At 44.2% G+C, this 21,198-nt stretch overlaps 2 protein-coding genes across 4 annotated transcripts in view; one reads left to right on the top strand and one right to left on the bottom strand.

Moving 5' to 3' along the window:
- The window catches only part of LRBA (LPS responsive beige-like anchor protein), a 401,639-nt gene that overhangs the window by 164,058 nt on the left and 216,383 nt on the right, over window positions 1–21,198 (bottom strand). For all 3 annotated transcript variants that reach the window (XM_027692706.1, XM_027692708.1, XM_027692707.1), the window contains 2 exons: window positions 16,789–16,935; window positions 14,060–14,196 (listed from right to left, as the gene is read on the bottom strand). In XM_027692706.1, the coding sequence (XP_027548507.1) occupies window positions 14,060–14,196; window positions 16,789–16,935 (284 nt within the window). The remainder of the gene's footprint in view (window positions 1–14,059; window positions 14,197–16,788; window positions 16,936–21,198) is intronic.
- Window positions 8,106–10,800, top strand: MAB21L2 (mab-21 like 2). The gene has a single exon (XM_027692709.1). The coding sequence runs from the start codon at window positions 9,143–9,145 to the stop codon at window positions 10,220–10,222; it is 1,080 nt and encodes a 359-aa protein (XP_027548510.1). The 5' UTR covers window positions 8,106–9,142; the 3' UTR covers window positions 10,223–10,800.

The following is a 21,198-nucleotide window of genomic DNA, read 5'->3' as shown; positions in this document are numbered from 1 at the left end:
TCACCCATTACCCATACTACAAACTACTTAGACCTAACTGAAAAATCAATAGCCTACTTGCACCGGTTCCTGTGGCTGCCTCCTTTGATTGTCAGCTCCTGTCTAGGGTCAGCACTTACATGAAAGGGGCTGTGACTGCCTGATGCTTTCAGGACAACCTAACGATATGAAACTAGCCAACAGAACAGTAAATTCTGTCCCCCTGCCCTCCTCATCAATTAGGCTTTGACTAGGCTTGCCTGTAGAAACCTGACCTTTTAAGTTTAGGTGAATATGGAACTAGCTGAACACGCCATTGCCCTCAGCACTGAGCCAGGAAATCCACTGACAGGTTAAACAAAACAGAAGGTTGTAACTGTCATAATTTGCATTGCACTTTCACGCCAACAAGGGTGTTATCAGTGGGGGCAAGCCCTGGAACACACAACGCAAGCACCCTAAGTCACTCTCCTCATAAATTTTCAAGTGAAGGGAGATAAAACATAAATTCACAAATGACCACACATTTCAAGTCCCACTTTCTTTCAAGTTCGCACTCTGGAAAACCACAAAGTACATATAAACAATTCCCCTTCCTAGGCACTCTGGCACGCAGATGCCAGTTAGAATGAACTTCCAAGACAGATGATGAATGGGGAAAAGCCACCTGCCCATGCCTCTTAAGAACTCCTGTATTAGGTTTAGTCTCCGTTGAATATTTATATGCATCAATACAAATCATTAATGGCTTATACACACGCACATACCTGTACTTCGGAGCAGCAGGTAGCCATAAATAATTTAAAAATCCCTGGAGAGCCCTAACTAGCACTTCTGAGCAGCATTCACTTGTACATCCTGCATCTTGGAAGTCCATTAGCAACTTCTATATATCCCTGTGACTACAACTAAATGATAAATGTTACATTTTAATGCATCTGGCCTCCTTCAAAGAATATTGACAACCACGAAGCAAAGAATTAAAGCAAGAAATCTCAAATCTAAAGTGAAGGCTGAACTATAATCTGAAGTTGAATACAACAGCTTTAGTAACTATATATTTATTTAAAAAAAATTTAATGGATGAATGCCTTGCTCCTCCTTTCTTCCAAAATAAATAAATAAACAAATATTAAACCCAAATGAAAATATTTTTAGAGTCTCTGATTAGCGCTCCTTTCTCATATATCAATTTTCAAGCAAAAATGATTTTATGTCTTTTTATGCTCCTGCTTCCATAGGCTTACCATCCTCAATATCAGCATTACTGTTAAATGTAGACAGCATGAGTGATCAAAATACTTTATACAATTCGAACACTTGAGCTTCTCCATACCATGAAAGGACTGGCTACATCTACGAACTACAATTAATATTACTTTTTTGAAATTCTGAGAAAGCTAGGAATTTCCAATGCACTTTATTCAGTGCATACAGTTAACAGCTGTTAATGTAAATATAACAAACTAGTCCTGGAAATCCCAGGCAAGATTCAGAGCAATAATTTAACTAATGCTTTTTACCCTACAGCTGAACCTTTTTTAACTCGTGTACCCTTAATATCCTTCTCACACAAAAGCATGCGGTGCCAGACATAAGAATGAGCTCTTAGGTAAGTAAGTGATAGGAAAAATGCTGCTGTTTGGTTTTCAAAGTTTAAGACTCAGTTCCAAAACTTCAGATATCCTTGTAAGCTTTACTTCCGAACACTGCCTCAATACATGCCAGCTGCTGCATTTAGCTTATTTCAAATATACTTTTAGATATCGGTATTGAGAAAGGAAAACTGCCAAATTACAAAAGGGCAACACCTTTTTTCACTAAAACTTCAGATAATATGTTACACTGCAATAATATTTGTTACACTGTAACAGTCATGTTCTAAATCTGCATTAAACAGCACAAATGCAGAGAAAATTCCTTAAAAATAAAAGCATAGAACTGCGTTAAAGTACTTTTAAATAAACAGAACAGCAGTTAGAATTAATATCGCACTCCAAACAAACTACAGAGCAAACACTAGTTAAAAATGGTAGACCTAATTGAGTCTGGATGGTCCCCTTTACAGACCTAATGCAATGATTAACTATGCATCTGGTAGCATGTCAAGTCCTTTTTGTGTGCCTATCTGATAGTGAAGTGAAAGGGCATGGACAGTGTCCAGTCCCAGCAAGCAAATCATTTGGAAGCAGTCATAGCCATAGATCAAAGATTTTTCACTCTATCCAGAGTCTATTTAAACACACCAACCCAGCCCCTTGTTGCAGACAAAACCAGCTAGAAAATAAGAAAGACTCCTTGGGATACAAAGATAATAAAGGAAGATAGAAGTAGAAAATGAAGAAAAGAAACAGACTGGCAGAACCTTGATTTCCATAGGCCAAGACAGCTGGTTTACATCCTAGTTTTATTTCAGATGGTTAAAGAAAAGGAACAATTTCCATCTCTTAGATCACCAAATATTATTTCAATTAAGCTATGCAGATGGCTTCTATACATTATTTGAGCCAATACGGTTTCCCCTTTCAAGCACCAGGAGATGGTACCTTGAATTATTTTGCATATGGGTTTTACCTAATTCATAAGAAAATTAAAAAGAGAGAAGCTTATTAACATGAAGAAGTTATTTTGAAATAAGATATGCACAGCAAGATATAAAATAGGAATAGCTATCATTTGATTCTCTCATAAGAAGTAGCAACATAACCCCTGCAATGATTTTATAACTAGTAATATACTACTTTTATGTCAACAGCATTTTCAAAGGATAAAATTTCAATGTTATGAAGTACAATATACAGAAAAGTAGAGGGTTCTAACTGTGCATTTAATTTGAGTGAGGGAACAGTTAGAAGGCTGTTCAACAGGAATTATTTTTTTTTAATTTTATAAAAATCGCATGCCTTTTCTGTCAGATCCAAAATCAAAACAAAATAATCTTAAAATACAGGGAGGAGAGAGAGAGAGTCGATATTATTCATGCTGGTCACCAATGCTATTGAGAAGATTGAGCCCCCTCTGTTCCCTCCACCCACAACACCCTTTCCCTTTATAAATTGCCCTCATAGAAACTCACTGAAAGGTTGTAACCTGTACAGTGGTTGGTGAGAATCAGAGGATTTCACATTGCTCTATGTGGTATTTGAAAAAGTACTTTTAAAAACATAAGCTTATAAACAAGAAGCTTTCAATTCTGGAGCTAGAAATAGATATTTTAAAAGGGTATAGTTTAGGGAACTTTAGGTTAACTTACACACAGGCTTCGTCTTGACTAGGCTGCATGAAGATTTTTATCTTCAAAATAGGTGCCTAACCAATAAAACCACACAGGCTATTCTTTGTTGGCATGATCAGGCATATGCAGAGATGTGAACATCTAAGGCACTAAACGTAGGAAAGCTCCTGACACAAAGAAAAGCTGTGCCCAAACGCCTGCAAATTAATCTTTTTTTTTCATTTCCAAAACATGAATTTTGCTTATAATATCTTTTTATTTTTCATACTTTTAAAGAAGTGCTGGTTTAGCCTCACAGCGTTTTTAAGAACCAAACAAGACATTATCTCTTTAGTCCACCTCATATTTTTCTCAAGCAAATAAGTGTTATTGCACTCAATTGGAGGTCAAGTTGATAAAATCCTGGCATGTCATATGCTCTCATACTTTTTAAAAGTTATGCTACTAATGTAATTAACCAATTATTATAAATAAAGACCAGTCAACATATATGAATTTGGCTATTTCTAGTGGATGAAAGCATGCACCCACCCCAACTGCATCCAAACACAAGGCCCACATGATGTTTTAACAAGAAGAAAATTCTACAAAAGCACTAAAATTGTTCTTTCTTATTGCATATGTCTGCCTTTCTCTGATTGCCAACTTATTAAAGGCAAATTTACAAAACAGGATTTGGTATTCAAAGCAGTCTACAGCTAAAAGAAGTCACCATCAGTCACTATGAGAAAAGAGAAGATGCTACCTTTAATTCAAGGTTCAAGGCATTAGAGAAAGCCCTCATCGGCAGATTGCTTATGGTTAAACACCAGATTATGAATATGTTCATATTTTAGGACTGAATAGGAAAGTAAAGATAAGCTACTTAAAGGAGTAGTTGGAAGCCGTCTCTTTCCCACTGAAGAAATGAAATTTAAGGGAGACTTAGAAACATGTATAAATTATTTAATTACAATACCATTCAATCTTTATGGGAAAAAAAGGTACAAGATTTATGCAACACTCTTAGCTGATGAGATGCATTAATGACATGTGCAGAAATGAAGTCATCTTTTCTCCTCCAGTCTGTGCCATCAACTAACTTCATACACACAGACCTCAGAACAGATCAGCAGACAGCAAAGCCAAGCCATGACTTTCAAGAAAAGGTATACACTGTATACCACTGAATGTAAAAGGAATTTTATCTGTCAAACCCACAGCAGCATTTGCTGTAACTATTAACCCGGTTTTGCTGTGGAGAAACACAACGTGCATTACTGAATCATTTCTTTTCAAATCCATACATTCCCTGCAGCAGTTCAAGCTTCATCAGCAGTGCAGGAATGTATGAAAACGACAGGCAAAGGGCACTAGCTCTTTTCCCATACTGTTCTTCTATAAATGGAAGCAGAGTCCTACAAAGCACTTAAAGCTGAGAATGTTTGAAGACTGAAGTCCAGGAAAAAAATAATACAATGCTAAGTTCCACGAGCAGATTAATTACTCCGTTTTCTGCAAAACTGTTTCCATTAAATAAAAGGACAGAGAGGAAACCAACTAGTAGAAAATAATGGAATGCTAGCTGGGTCTCATCTACAAAGCTGCCATGAACAAAGCATATACATACACATTCATATTTCATATGCTATTCTTAAAAATGCTTCTTACCCTTTTGGGAGCACCTGTTCCTGAATTCACTTTTCCCCCTCACTTTCAGCAAGGGAGAGAAAAAGGGCAGATTTGGCAGAAATCCTTTAATAGCCTCAAGTCAATTTGATTAAACTTTGATTTGCCTTAAAAATTACACCTTATATCAGCAGCATGTTATAGAAACATTAAAATACAACGTTCAGAATAAAAAGGCTGTGAAATATGTAACATATGCACGTTGATAAGCTGGATAGGCAATGAAATGCAAGTATGCTATATCATAACACAGCAAGAAACTTGTGTGCTTATTGCTAAAACTCTGAGCTGTTTTCTTCTTCTGTTGTTTTAAGGGTCAATACAAACACATAGCATTCTTTTAGGGGAAAAAAAAGAAATAAATAAAGAAAAAGTCTTTGCAAATTTAATAGTAGCCCTTCGCTGCTACTTTGCCATCCTCAGCGTGAAGAAAATACCGTGGCACATACCATGCCTGCACGCCTGGATTTACATCAGCTCGAGCTCCCCGCTGTACCGAGCGGGAGGGGGCAGGAGGAGCCAAGGCAAGAGCAAACACTGCACACCGAGTCCCCTTTCCAGTATCTTTTTACAGAAGCCCTCGCTAACAAAACACTATAGCTCCAGGCAGCGGCATGCTGATGTTGGCACTGCTTAAACCAAACAAACACGATGTTTAACAGTCAAATAAAATGTCCCGCAGCCTCCCTAATGAATTTGTCAAGGACCATCAGATCACCCCCGCCCCTGCCTCATTAACTCAAGTATGATGAGACGGATTATAACGAGGGAATACAGATCAATCGGTCTGAAGACTTCAAGTGGCTTTTAGCCCTGAGAGTTTCCCTCTCTGCGGCACACACACGCACACGGTCTTTTTAATGGAATACAGTATCTCCTGCTGCTGGAGGGGATGCCACTTCGTTTTATACACCATCAAGGAGCTGCTGATGGACTTCTACACTAACATACATAAAAGCAGAGGTGACAAGGGCTCTTCAATTATAGCCTCCTCGGATCCTGTTCCCCCTTCAATTATTCATCCCGGCGAGAGCAAATTCCGCCACAGATGAAGCTGGTCTTAATGCAGTGCGGCCACAAACGCCCAGACACGGGAGAGAAGGGTTTCACGTGCATTATTTGCTGGAAGTGTTTAAGTTTATTGCTCAAATGATGTTTCTAATTAGCGTCGAGGCAATAAATTAAAGTCAGCTTTTGTTTAGCTGATTTATTATTTACTAGAGCTTCAACCTCAGGCAGGAAAATTGGTAATGAATTGTTTTAAATCTGAACACCGCTAACGCTGCATCATTAGACACCTTATCGCGGGCGGGGGGGGGGGGGGGTTGTGGGAGGGGAATCGTTCCCTCCTTCTGCTTTTACCCTGAGAACAGGAACGCGCGTCCCCCCACCCTTGCCCGGGCCGCCTGACGGCTCCGGCATCTCCTCCGCGGACGCGGGAAATCCCAGGGCTGCAGGAAGCGAGACCCCGCGGAGCTTTCCTGCCCACCACTGATCGGAGGGTCGAGGTGCAGAGCCCCTCGCCGGACCGGCGGCGAGTGAGCCCCTGCCCGCCCCGGGAGCTTCGACGGGGGGCGTGAAAAAGAGTCGTAGCCCTAAATAACTCTTCAATTGCCGGAGGGCGTCCGGAGCCGAGGCATAGGACCCTCGCTGCTCCGCCCGGCCGGCTGAGCCGCCAAGAGAAGCTCCGCGCAGGCGATGCCCGCCCGGTGCTGCCGCCCGCGCCCCGGGGCCTCCGAGCACCCTGAGCGGGCTCGGGGAGGCGGCAGATCCGCCGGCACTTACCCGCGCCCCGGGGCGGACAGCCCCGTTCCAGCCCGCGCATCCCCGGGACGCGGAGAGACCGTGCGAGCAGCGGCGCCAGGGACTCTGCTCCCGTGGCAGCCTGGTCCCTCTCCCCCATCCCTTTAAAAGCTGCTCTCCTCGGAGCCTTCCCTGGGCTCGTCTCCCTCCCGACGGGGCCGGGCCCGGCGGGGACACCTGACACCGCCGCCCGCCCGGGCCCCGCCAGCACCGGGCACAGACTCCCGTCCCCGGGCGCAGACTGCCCCGCCGGCACGGAGGGAAAACAGGGAGCCGATCCTCTCCTCGTGGAGCGCAGAGCCGCACCGGCGCCGGGCACGTCCGTACTTCTTCTAGCGGTACGGTCGGCAACAAGACATGTTTCTAATTTAAACGCACACAGAAAACAGACGGCGATATTTTCTTTATTAAAATCAGCCAGCTGCGGCGAAAGGAGGGAAGAACAAGAAAATCGAGCCCCACCGCTGCGAGCGGGTTAACGGGAGGCTCCGCAGGGAGCAGCGCATCGCGTCCCGCACGGTCACGGCCCCGGTCCCGCTCCTGGCAGGGCTGCGAGAGTCCAAGGGAGGGCACAGCCTCCAAGGACACACGCACCCGTGGCCCGAGCACAGAAGATGTGGAAAGTGCTATCCCGTTAGCCTAAATTCCAGCAGGAGAAACAGTTCTGGCTGCTCTGCAGCAGGTACTGCCCGGGGGCTCCCTTCGAACTGACGTAACGCAGCTACGGCTTTATGTCCGAATCATTCAATATTCTTATTAATACAAACTTGCATAAAATATCGTTTCCTTTCGAATAACTCAATCCTGCGCCTTAGGACGATGAACAGAACTTTACGGCACGAGATTTATCTAAATTAAGGTGACTGAGGGCAGTAAAACAAGGTGCGTGCCACGCCGCCCCGGCGACGGTCTCACTTTCAAAACTGCTGCAAGCCCAGTATTAAGCGGAATAAGATTTATGCCTGCGGTGAAGCACCGTCCCGCCTCTCTCCTGCTTTCCCCGCACACACCGGCGCTGCCGCCGGGTCCCCTCGCAGAGGGCGGAGGGAGCAGCGCGCTCACCTCACCCACCCTTCACCTGCCTCCACGGCGAAGTTGCAGGGGGAGCTTTTTTCCCAACCCGCTCAGGCCCTCCCCCGTCTACCCCATCCCATCCCATCCCGGCTCCAAGGCCGGTTGATCCCGGGAGCGCGGAGCGGACGGGGCGCGCCCCTTTCCCCTTTCCCCGGGGCCGCGGCGGGGGCGAGCGCGCGGGCGCGTGGTGTGCGCGCCCCCGCGGTGCCGTGCCCGCCGCCCGCCGCGATTGGCCGCGCCGCTGACAGCTCGGCGGCGATTGGCGGCGCGGCCCCGCCCCGCGCCCGCGCCGCGGCCCCATTCATAAACTACAGCGCCCGGCGGCACCGCCGCCGACACAGAGAGGGAGAGACGCGGGCACACGGCGCTGCAGGAGGAGAGGCGCGGAAAGTGGGAGCCTCGGCGCGCACCTCCAGGGGTGGGGAGGGGGAGGAAAAGCCATCCCAGGCACGGCAGCTACGCCCTCCTCCCGCTCAGGATAAAAACACAGTCTTGTGCAAAGAAAACAAAACAAAACAAAAAACCAACCAACAACGTCAACAACTCTCTAATACATCTCTCTCACAACAATCCATATAGAGCTGCAGGACAGGAATGAGAGATCACAGACCAAGTGCACACGTCTGCGCGTAAAGATAGAGACAGCCACAGAGCCGGGTTCAGCCAACGCCTCCAGCAGGAAAAGGGAAATCAACAACACCCCCTGACAGTCTGAGCGAGCGGCAGCCAAACTCATGCACATCTCTGGCGGTGCCACGGACTGAAAGAGAGAGAGAGAGAGAGAGGCAGACAGACTAACAGACAGAGAGTTCACTCTTCCGCTGTGGGCATTGCTCGCATTCTTCTCCTCCTCCCGTTCCGTGTGCGGTTTTAAACTTCGCCGCCGACCGGCTTTTCAGCGGGGACCTTCTGCGAGTCCTAGGGAAGTTTGTTTGCTGTTTTGTTGGTTTTTTTTCATGAACTATTGAAACAGCATTTTCGTCGCTGCGCGGGGGGGTGGGCGCCTGAGCGCAGAGGCAGCGCGGACTTCCCTGCCCCCATCGCCATCCAAAACTTTGCGCTCCGGGATCCCGCGGGGGCTGCCCGCAGCTCCGGCGCCGGCTCCGGCACCGGCACCGCCGCCGCCCAGCCCGCACCGTCCCGCTGCTCCTGCTCCTCCTCCTCCTCGCCGGGGCAGCGCTGGGCTTCGCTCCTTTGTGCTTCGCCGCCCTCCCCGATTTCTTTAATTGCTCTCCCTGGCGCGCCGCTGCCGCCTTCTTCCCGGAGGCGGTAGGGGTCTGCGACTTGGCTGGTGCCCTCCGCAAAGCTGCAGCCACCGCTAAAGCATTGGATCCCTCAACGTACTGCGAGAGCCCGGTGTACAGCCCGGACCTGTGCCCCAACATGATCGCCGCGCAGGCCAAGCTGGTCTACCAGCTCAACAAATACTACACAGAGCGCTGCCAGGCGCGCAAGGCGGCCATCGCCAAGACCATCCGGGAGGTGTGCAAGGTCGTGTCGGACGTGCTGAAGGAGGTGGAGGTGCAGGAACCCCGCTTCATCAGCTCCCTGAGCGAGATCGACGCCCGCTACGAGGGGCTGGAGGTGATCTCGCCCACCGAGTTCGAAGTGGTGCTGTACCTCAACCAGATGGGCGTCTTCAACTTCGTGGACGACGGCTCCCTGCCGGGCTGCGCCGTGCTCAAGCTGAGCGACGGCCGCAAGCGCAGCATGTCCCTCTGGGTGGAGTTCATCACCGCCTCGGGCTACCTGTCCGCCCGCAAGATCCGCTCCCGCTTCCAGACGCTGGTGGCTCAGGCCGTGGACAAGTGCAGCTACCGGGACGTGGTGAAGATGATCGCGGACACCAGCGAGGTGAAGCTCCGCATCCGGGAGCGGTACGTGGTGCAGATCACGCCCGCCTTCAAGTGCACGGGGATCTGGCCGCGCAGCGCGGCGCAGTGGCCCATGCCCCACATCCCCTGGCCCGGCCCCAACCGGGTGGCGGAGGTGAAGGCGGAGGGCTTCAACCTGCTCTCCAAGGAGTGCTACTCGCTGACGGGCAAGCAGAGCTCGGCCGAGAGCGACGCCTGGGTGCTGCAGTTCGGCGAGGCCGAGAACCGGCTGCTGATGGGCGGCTGCCGGAACAAGTGCCTCTCGGTGCTGAAGACGCTGCGCGACCGGCACCTGGAGCTGCCCGGGCAGCCCCTCAACAACTACCACATGAAGACGCTGCTGCTGTACGAGTGCGAGAAGCACCCGCGGGAGACCGACTGGGACGAGGCGTGCCTGGGGGACCGGCTGAACGGCATCCTCCTGCAGCTCATCTCCTGCCTGCAGTGCCGGCGCTGCCCCCACTACTTCCTGCCCAACCTAGACCTCTTTCAGGGCAAACCCCACTCGGCCCTGGAAAGCGCTGCCAAACAGACCTGGAGGCTAGCCAGAGAAATCCTCACCAATCCCAAAAGCCTCGACAAGCTATAGGGTTAACACCCCCGCGCACAAAAACTCGCCCTCCGTAAACAACAACAGCGCCTAAAAAACTTTTTATTTAACGCGAACGACGACGGAAAGAGGCGGCGAAAGACACGCGCCCCCCGCCACCCCCCCACCCACCTGCAGCTCGGCCTTTAAAAACTTGCCGACGGTTTTCCCGGCATAAACTCTCACCGCCTTGCACGGAAGAAAGGAAGAGCCTCTCCTCCCGTCCTCCAATGTGAATTTTTAAAATGTCACAAAAAGAAGCGATCGGACTTTTGCAACTTCAAAACGAAACCCGAAAGGTACATTTTCCAATCCATGTATAGTCCTTTTCTTATGCTCTCTTGTTTGCCTGAATGTTGTCACCAAGTGAAAATTATTTAACTATATGTGCAAATCTCCCTTTAAAAAAGTTTTACTGATGTTAAATGTATTTCGGTGCCAAGGTCAGATTATGTGCCCCACAACTGACTTGTTGCAAATAGTAATAAAAATATTACTTTAACTTTAAGCTGACTTTTCGTGAATGGTTCTTAAATTCAGGAAAGTAGATTCTTTCTGAATCTCAAAAGTAAATTTTTTAGTAGAAACGAAAACATGAGATGTAAAGATAGTCTAAACGCGACACCTAGCCCAAGCCTTAGCTTGGCATATTGACTGACGTTTTCTAAACTTCCCTTTAGTATCAATCTACCAAAAAAAAAAAAAAGAGGGCATCTAAGATAAAAAAATCTTATATATTCTGTAGTTCAGAATGTGACAACATCTGCTATATTTCTAGTACCTTAAACTTCCATTCTAAATCTTGTGAATATATGGAGCATCGCACAACAGTTCGCCACAATTTAGTCAGAATTGGAGCATGCCGTTTCCCACCCTACAGTCGTCACCTTTAATTTTTTTCCTTAAATTTTTTTTCCTTTTATTTTTCCCCAGTAAATCTCAAGCGCTGCATTTTGTTTTAAAAATTCATTGCTGTTCACTTTCGCTTTCCAGAGCAAACGCGGTACCCCCATTTGACTTTGACACGAGGGAAGTATAGATCTACCCTGAATAATTAATGCGATTTAGAGTAACCGGTCGATATTTTTTTTAAACAAACATTTGTTTCCCCCAGATTTTTAAGTACAGCATAAAATCGCATCTCAGCATAGTCAGACGGGGAGATAAGCAGGAACCCGCCAGGAAACCACCCGATCCTACACCGGCACCCGGGCGCTCTCTGCCGATCTCCTTCCCCGCCCGAGCCCCCTCTCCCAAAGCCAAAGAAAATCTGCTTGATTTCCCGTAGCGATTTCGCTTTAAGATTGCTAAGGACCACTTGGAAATACTGGCGGGATTTTTATCGGGAACGCATTGCTAAGCTTTAAAAACGTTAGCATTACCCGCTCGAGCCGCCCGAAAGACTGCCGGCTCGGAGCATTTCGAGCAAGTTTTCATGTCCTTTCGGGAGCGGGGGGGGAGGTAAAAATATGTAAGTTCTTGCCCCAAAGGACTTCTTTCGTTTCTTTTGGGACGGATTCGGAAAGAAAAACCCATTCAAACATGAGCTGCTTTTGCCTTTAAGTTAAAAACGAAATTATCCCTTGCGGGAGGAGCCCGGGAGATGGAGCGGGGTGCGCGGGGCCATCCTGCCCAGCGGCGGGCGGGCATCGCGACCCCGCCGCCGTATTCCCGGCCTCTCCAGCCCCGGCTGAGCTCCACAAGCCTCCTGTGGAGTCATCAGAGCGCTTTCCCCCAGCGCTGATCCTGGATCATCCGGCAAAACGGGCTTAGCCCACGGGGCTACCCTTTCCTTCCCATAACAGCCCGGAGCTCGCGTGTAAAGTGTGATCGTATCGCTGCCGATGCTATCGCTACGTGAGGCAGGTTTTCCTTCAGGAACTTGTCACAATGTTTTCTTTTCAGTAGTTTAGACAAATATACAGGGAACTTAAATTTATCAAACAGATGAAGCCTCATTAATTAAGCAGGCTTGCTGAGCTACAGCAGATTAGTTGTTTGGGTTTTGGTTTTTTGTTTCGTTTTTTTTTTCCAAGGGGCATTTTCTATAGCAGCTCCAGTCACCACTATCAAGGTACATTGACTTCAGCAGAGGGTGGGGCAGGGAGGTGTTAATGCTTGCAAACAAGCTGCTTTGTAACCTTACTTGGTTCTTAAGATAAAATTATTCAGATTTTATTTTTAGCCCGCCCCCCCGACATCACAAAAGGTCTTTTTTAAGACCTCCAGCTAAAGTAACAATCGCAAGCAGAATATAAGAGTTGTAGCCAGTATTTCATATAACCAACTCTTCCTTTTATAAGAACCCAAATAAAATCTCTCAGATGCAGAATAAAGATACAGTCAAGCCAAAACAGAATGCCTGCTCACAGTTAAGAAAAAAAAAACCCTAGCAAATACTCAAAAACAGGAGAAAAGAAAAGAGGGTGAATATATGTTGTATGTCAATGCTCCCATAAAACATGTAACAGGAATGGTAAGAATTAGTAACTGTACTCAAACACTCTATGTGCTAAACATGGGAAAAAAATGTAGAATAATTCAGATCTGTAAGACTTTTCTCATGCTAATGCATTACAAAGCAGAAGATTTTGGATGGAAAATGCAATACAGTAACATATCAAACTGACTTTACAGTTTACATTTATATCCTTTTCACCACTAAGTGTTTTCCAATTTTGGTGGTTTTCTTTTAGTTAAACATAATGAAAAAAGTAAGTATTGCAAAACGTTAAGAATTATCTCATACTTGAAATAATTTCCAATATATTTCAAAAATACTTCAGGACCAAAAGAAAAGTTAAATCTCATTTACGATATCACATAACAATCACAATTCTAGTTCATTAATTATATTAAAATCTAGCTCTAACAAATTGAGAGCATTGCTTTTCAAAATAAATTTATTCCTTGATAGGATTTGATAATCCCAGCTTTCCAACCCAATGCCATTTTTAATACAGATACAAGCAATTTACTCAATAGGAACAAAGAACTGAACTGATGCTTAACACACAAGCTATTCTCTACCGACAAGCAGAAAACCACTACTTCTTCCAATATTAGCCTTCACAAAGAAATTATTACCTTGTTTAATATTAAGCAGATATTTAAAAAACCAAGAGCCATGACTGTGCTTAAGTTGGGATGCGAGAATATTTACCATTTGCCTCATACTTCCGAAATGCTGCTGTGACACTGTAGAAAACATTCAAGTGCACCCTTATTAAGGTAATTACAAAATATATTCCCTTTAAAATTGGAATTCTACTGAAGGTTACTAATTTTAAACAAAAGCAAATTGGAGCAAGTAAAGTTTGTGGAAATTAGCAAGTCAGTTCAGAAATGTATTTCAGGAGGACAATTATGTTTTCTACTTAGGCACAATAAATAATAACAGGCCCTGTAAAACCTTTTATAGAATAATATGACAGAAGCACTGAAAACTTAGAGTAGGAAGTTTAGCACTATGTTAGGTTGCCATCACATAAAATCAGGAAAGTAAAACAAAGCATTTGGGCTAAAAGCCTCCTTGAACTTTCCAGTATTCACACAGGCCTGTGATTCAAGATGTCTTTATTTAAGACGGTCTCCCTGGAGCTTTATTCACAGCAAGCTAATTAACATTCAAGTAGGGGCGAATTGTGGGAGGGGGAGAAAAAGGAGAAGGAAAGGAGGTGTCACCTATGTGAAGTTCAGTAACATATATGGTCAGTCACAAAGTTATTAAAGCAGCAACACTGCAGACCAATAGAGGTAAAGGAAGTCGAGTGAAGAATTAAAGGTCTTGGGTAATTTGTCATCATCTCTCAGAGCTCAGGGTCAATGATCTCTTACCTTTGGGTCGATTTTCTTAAAACTAGGATCTTCTTCATCCACCTCAAAGTAGAGCTCAGAAAGAGTGATGGAAAGAGTGCCTTTCACTACTACTGAGGGTGCCACAAGCTGAGCTGGTGTGCTGAGGGCAACTGGACCTGCCAAAGCCGGAAAACACCAACAATGTTCAAACTGAAAAGAACGCAAGTGCAAATTATTTGCTTTTCAAGCCAAGAACATTAAAATAAAGCAAAGAGTATAGCTCTTCCTTCAAGAGCAAAACTCTTTTTATCCTGGAAAAGAACATATGTAATAGATTTGCAGTGTCTCTGCGCTGCTGAACACTGAAGCAGCTACAATTGCAAACTGCTGCATTCATTATACAGAGCTGGCTTTAGCATGGCAGTATTTAGCTTTTACTCAGACATGTTTTTCCTTCTGAGAAACTTATAGACTTGCATACCTTCTGCTATATGCAATACAGAGAGTGCACACACGAACACTTGAAATCTTACTGTCTGATGTGTTCTTTAGTTACCGGAAAGTTTCCATAGCTTTTCAGCAAGATGAACATAGCAGTCAAGGCTCAAAGTTGTCTAACTGTAAAGTGTTCCCTCATGGATGCTAGAAATCTATTGTTAAGGTTACACAATGTTATAGAGCCTAAAGTAAAATGTTTTAAAGATGCTTTTGATTCCACTTTAAATATTGTTCAAGGAATCCATACAGTGTTAGTGTAGCTTGGGGACTGTGGGAGTAAACAGCTGGAGGGTTGGTTTCCAACTGAATGAATTTTTATTGGAATAATCACATCTCCACAGGGCTTATCACAGGGACAAATCAGACTACTACTGAAAACAATAGGTTCAGCATAGATCTGACAATGCAGAACCTATTATATAAACTAACACATACAGAAAGAAAACAGGTTAGGTTTGTCATCCAGCTGATTAAGAGGTAAGGAAATGAAGTTACTCGGCTGCAGTATTATCTGACTTTTGCAAAACAGTGGAAGAAATTAAATTGACACAGATAATTTTGTTTTAATAAAGCATCTATAAAGGAGGTACACACGTTCAGGTAATCAACGTGAGAATAACTGACAAAAAATTCAGATGAATTGTCATTTCCATCGATTGTTAGGAGGGTGATGGTCCTTAATCTCGCATCAATCTCAATGTGTGCCACTAGGACAAAAGAAGAGATGCTCTGCTGAGATCAGAGCAGCTTTGCCCTCTATTCCCAATGTACAAATACATTGTGTTTGCAGATGGGCATGAGATAGCTGTGGAACTGCCATGATTTCCCAAAGCTCACCCCCACAAATGGATGAAATAAGCAGCTATGTGTTCTTTTGCTGTCTCCCTTTGCCCCCTGTACATTAGCATGTAATCCAGAGGAGAAATAACATTTTTTCAATCACTCGCAGACATTCAATTACAGGGCAAGCAGACAGCTGCAGAAGCTGGGGCAGTCCAGGTCCTGTAGAAGACCCCTGACAATTTCCACTTCATTTCTAACCCACACCACTTTATTAGTGAGGATTACTTCTTAATCCTATTGCCATTGTCAAGATTATATAATTAAACTCCCCTTTCACCTCTATTACAGTATGAATGTATTACTCGAACCAATGAATGAATAATAGAAGGAATCGTGGAGAAGGCTGTTGAGAAGGAAGCTCATTGTAGGGAGCGAAAAATAAAAGATTTATATACAGAAAATGCCATTGCATCATTCTCCTGTTAATTTATTTTACTTTACTCTTCCTACGCAGGTTTTCTTTATTCATTATGCTGCATTTTTAACTTTGCTTTTTTTTTTTTAATTAAACGGAGTGGAATGCAGTTCATGGATAAGCAAAATGCCAATAAATAATCATTTTCAGCATTTTCAGTGAATTGTATGTACAATACGTATTAATGTAAGATTATTACTACTAGCCTCTAAAAGAACCAGAATTATTTAATAACTGACAATTCTCTTTGAAGTAAATCTACATAAGATACCAGAGGAGAAGCAAATCAACACAGAGAAGTTTGAGTTTTCCTTGTAAAACTCACATTCCTCAAATAACAATGGAGACGCTTTATAACTCCCAGTCACTGAACCACTGCTTATTCCAGTTTTCCATTTTGAAATGTACAGAAATGGATCCACTGCACTCAGATTGCAACATCAGCAAAGGCTGCATGTGACTGTGTAAAATTAATTAAGTTCAATGACCTGAAGTATTATTTCTCCTTCTTCAGAAAAAAAAAGTGAAGTCTAATAAGACTACAGTCTGTGGAGAAAGAAGAACTTCAATGTCTAGGGATTTAATGGAGTTAAATCCAGTGAGTGTAAAAATCCTTCACACTCAAGTAAATAACAAATATGTACAATTTTACAGACTCGGGAAAAATATTAGAGGTCTCCAAACCCTTTAATTACAGACGACTTGTCTAATTGTCCACTAGGTCTAATGATTTGAGTGGAATGAGATCAAAAAACAAAGAAAGCCTGTTTCAAGGTAGAGTTACTTTCTTTAAGGAGTGTTTCCTAGAATATGGACATCTACTGCAGAAGCAAGGGTTATATAAGTCAGAGAAAGAAAATGCACAACTCTCCTCAAATAAACCTTAATGGCCCAATCATGGGAAGCAACAATTTATCAATGTGTATCCCAAACCATGACTCACTGCAGAGACTGGGAGATCAGAACTTAAACAGAAAACAAGCTGAGGAGAAAATCAGATAGGTGAAATTACCCGTTAAGTTCTCCACTTCTCTTTCCTCCATGAATGACATGATATCATCATCGCCTTCCAAGAGAATCTCACTTTCTGAGTTCTGGTTTCCTAAAACTTGACTCTTGATGGACTGCTTTCCTTTAACAAGTATATCCTCATCGGGACCTGAAATGAAAGAGAGACACATTGCTGTCAGTCAGGTCTCAGAGGCAGCAGTGACAAAGGAGTGTAATTTTTTTTTTTTTTTAATGAAAGTTCAGGAAGAAAACTGTTTAGGACTAGTTGTGGAAGTACCTGTCTTAATCCTCTAATGTTAGGACACATCTAGTTTTAATCCTATTAAGCCTGCTCAAAATTATCCAGTGCTCTCCACAGCGTTTAACTCTATTACAAGTGTTTATGACAGAGGGGAAAAGGACACAGCAGACTCCCTTCCCCTGCAGCCTTCCCAGAGAAGTGGAGATGGAGGCAGGTCCCGACTGCCCGGTGTGTTAACCTGACTCCCAAACCCATGGTTCAAGCACACGGGACCGCCACTGGGATGGAACTGAGCACAGCCCAGGGGGACAAGGCGAAGGACCGTGCCCTGCGGGCCGGGAGCGGCGAGACCCGCCCGAGGGCAGCGCAACAGGCGGCCCCTCGGCGGGGGGGAAAGGGAGCCGGGGAGGGGGCGGCCCGGGGGCTCCCCCACAGGGCGGCACAAGTCGCCCGGCCCCACTCCAGGCAGGGGCTGCTCCCGCGGCATCCCGGCGGGAAACCCCCTGGGAGCGGGGAAGGCGAAGGGGCGCGGGCTCCCGCCCCGCCGGGGCTGCAGCCCTCGGATTCCTCCCGCTCCCATTCGCTGCGCGGTCCGCCGGGAGCGGGATGTGGATTCTGTGGGAAGGTGGTGTGTGGGGAGACAAATCTGCCCCAGGATCGCGGCTGGAGGCGGAGAAGAGCGTGCACCTGCTTCCAAGGGGCACAGCGCTCCAGCATCACGGGGGCTTTCCGGGGCTCACGTCGGGATTTTCGGAATGGAAGTGAACAAGCAGCTCTGGATGGACTTGGAGCGCGTTTCGCCCTGCACACCGTCACGGGGCAGGGAAATGTGTCACCGCCGTGCCCGGCCAGCGACACCCCCCGCCCCGCACGGCCCCGGGAGCGCTGCTGCGTCCAAACCGGGTTTATTTAAATTACAAGCTCCAAGCAGCAGCAGAAAAAAAAAAAAGAAAAAAAAAAAGGAAAAAAAATAAGAAAAAGAGAAAAAAGTGAAAAGCGAAAAAAGGAAAAAGAAAAAAGGCAATAAAAAGAGGCAATTACTTGCTCTACATGTAAGTTATCTCTTGCTGTGGTAAATGCCAAAACACAGCAATGTATGTGTTGGGGGTTTTTTCCTTTTTTTTTTTAAGGTGAAAATAAAAATACTGTGTCTTAAAAGATACATTGAGAATACCCATGGCACAGCCGTGTTTGAAAAACATTCAACCAAACAAATCAGGACCAACTAACTTCAACACACTGGTTGCTGCTCGCTCTGATTGCTGCCACACTCGATTTGAAGCTCCAGGAGCTTACTCTAAAAATATGTTAATCTGCAAACATTTACAGAAGGCAGCAATTCCCCGGTGGCAATACAAAAAGTTTAAATTGTTTAAGTAAATATATGCACATAAATTGCACATAATAAAACTTTTCGATTACAGAAAAATAAAAAAATCCAACCACCACCAAAAACACCCACAAAAACCAACCAACAAAAAAACAAACCCTAACAATAAAAAACTAACCACAACAACACAAAAACACAAATGACCAAATACCCTGGTTTTGCTTTAGGCCTTAATCTTACAAAAAACCAACAAAATCAAAACAAACTCCAAAAACAACAACAAAAACCAAACAAAAAACTAAACAAAAACTCTACCCCAAACCAACCACACAAAAACACAAATAAAAGGAAATTTAACTTGCCATACAACATAAAATGCAATGTATGCATGATCCTTTCTGCCCAACGGCCATTTGTAAGCAAACCTTAAAAAAAAATTTACTGTAAAGCTTTAATTGCATTGTACAAACACAAATTTTACTTTCTTGCAAAATGTGCTCATGTAAATAATGATAACTTGGATTCTGGAGTAGTTCAATGTGAGTCGAAAACCTTCTTGTCATGGAAAATATGCGGCTGATATTTAGGAAGGTTTTCCTGTAATTAACTCCCCCTTGAGGATTTTCAGTTAGCAGCAGTAAAATTACCATCAGTGTACTAACACACACCACATGCACTCTTACTCACTGCCCTACCAGCACTCTTAAAGATCAAAAAAAGTAAAATAGAACAAAACCACCTCAGGATGAAGTCCAAGATAATAAATTCTTTTCCTTTTTTGGGGGGTCCTTTTTCTTTTAATGAAGGCAAACTATACTTGTTATTTCAAAACCCCCATCTGCACTGTACAGACCTGCCATTTTTTGCTTCCTCTACTAGAGTCTGTGTTATACTGAAGATGCTATTTCAAACTGGCCCTCTACCTAGTCTCATTTAAGATTGAATTCAGAGCCAAAATCAAAGCTTAATACTTTTATACTTAGCACAACTTGTCCATAATGCTACTATGTCCTTCAGTCTGTATGAAAATATAAAATCAGTACAGCAACTTTCAAACTAAAGATGACTGGATAACAGAAGTATATACCTCTTACCTCGTCCTTTTCACTTACTCAGATTTTATTTCTTTCCCCAATTAATGATATTATACTGATTCAAAAAACATACATCTTATGTAACTGCCTTTTTAAAAAGAGATTTTAGACCATAAATTATTTTAGTCCGCTTTTGTCATCTCTTTGTACACGATGTTAGCTACCCACATTTCCTGACGTGCACGAAACGTGTGTACACACAGGCACAGGAAGATGTAGGGCCTGTCTACCCGCCTGCAGACTAGCTACTGGAAGGCAATGAGACATCACACACTGAACCAGAATCTGCTTTTTCTGTACTGACTTGAATAAAGCACTACATCTGCAACCAACACACACAGGCTCACGTGAGTATCTGTACAGAACACAGTACATTCCACATGGATTCACCTATTCTTCTGTAGATAAATGCACTTACGTAGGTAGGCCACAGTCCAGTTCTCTCCATGCATTTACTGATCAGAGATACATATGACAAAGCATTACATCATGTGACATACTCAGTTCCCACACATACACATAGGGATATTACATTGGATTTCATATTTCAGGTCCCAAACCCTGCTCTGCCTTTTCCAACCCCAATCACTCTCTGCCAGGCCTGCCTATTGTTGGGGTGACTGGAGCTTCTGGCTCCAGTCCTGCAGATCTAAGCACACACTCGCACACACCTTTTTGGGATCAAGACCTCAAGGTCTGTGTATCACACTGACCATAACAGCCTGCTGGCAGAGTATTAATCTAGCACAGCAATTTCATTATTATAATTCATTAGTGTAATTCCATGCAATCCTTCCCAAACCTCTCTGTAAGACTCAGCTTCTTCAAGCAGCTCTTCGCAAACAGATCTCAGCATCTGCAGTGGGTTGTATTTATTCCAGTTAAATCTCTGGAACATTTGGGCGTAAAAATAACAGTTTGGCTTACACTGCTGACCAAGCTTAAGACATTGCTAGAATGACACATTATTTTGAATTGTCTGCCTACAGCTTAACCTTACATGCAAACTACAGTTTTTAAAAGCCATTTGAGAAATAAAGTATCCAAAAGCATGATACAGAAGTTACTGTATTTTTTTTAAGACTGGTAAATATACTAGGAAAAGCAATTCAAGGAAAAGGTACATTAAAAACCCCTTACTATATATTTTTTTAACAAAGGGCTCCCTCTAGTCTTCCCATTTGTTCAAAAAGATAACAATGGAAAAACCAACCACTTTCACACCAGATTTCTAAAATATTATTTTTAAGACTTCTTTTTCATCCCTTGAGTTGAGGCAAATAAAACCAACCAGTCGACTGCAATACTTGAGGTGACTAGCTGCCAGTCCTTTGCAGCCACAAAGCCCTGAACTCCACCTATTGCCTTGATGGAAATGCTACAGGCTGTCAGACTGTTTTAATCTGCCTCTCCTCAAATTTTTAACAAATGTCAATTAAAAAACACAATAAATCACTTGTTTAAAAATCTCAATAAGGTATTTTCTAGCAGCTAAAGATTCTCTCATAAAATCTTGCATTTGGGGGTCAATTTAAAAATACCAACAGGTTTAAGGTACTCATTTTTTTCACATCTATATAAGTATTTTGGTTCCATTTCTAAACAGTAGGTGAAAGGGAGAATAGAAAAGAGTTAACTCTTTCCATCCCAAACTTTCTACCAAACCACCTTCACCTCTCTTTCCTCTCCTCACAATACACTACTAGACTGACTTTTACAAATAGCCAGTTTGGAAGGATCTTTTTT

Source organism: Neopelma chrysocephalum, unplaced genomic scaffold, assembly GCF_003984885.1.
Source record: "Neopelma chrysocephalum unplaced genomic scaffold, ASM398488v2 Primary Assembly neopelma1_88, whole genome shotgun sequence".
Taxonomy (NCBI): domain Eukaryota; kingdom Metazoa; phylum Chordata; class Aves; order Passeriformes; family Pipridae; genus Neopelma; species Neopelma chrysocephalum.
Note: the sequence above shows the minus strand (reverse complement) of the source record. Positions and strands in the feature narration are given on the sequence as shown.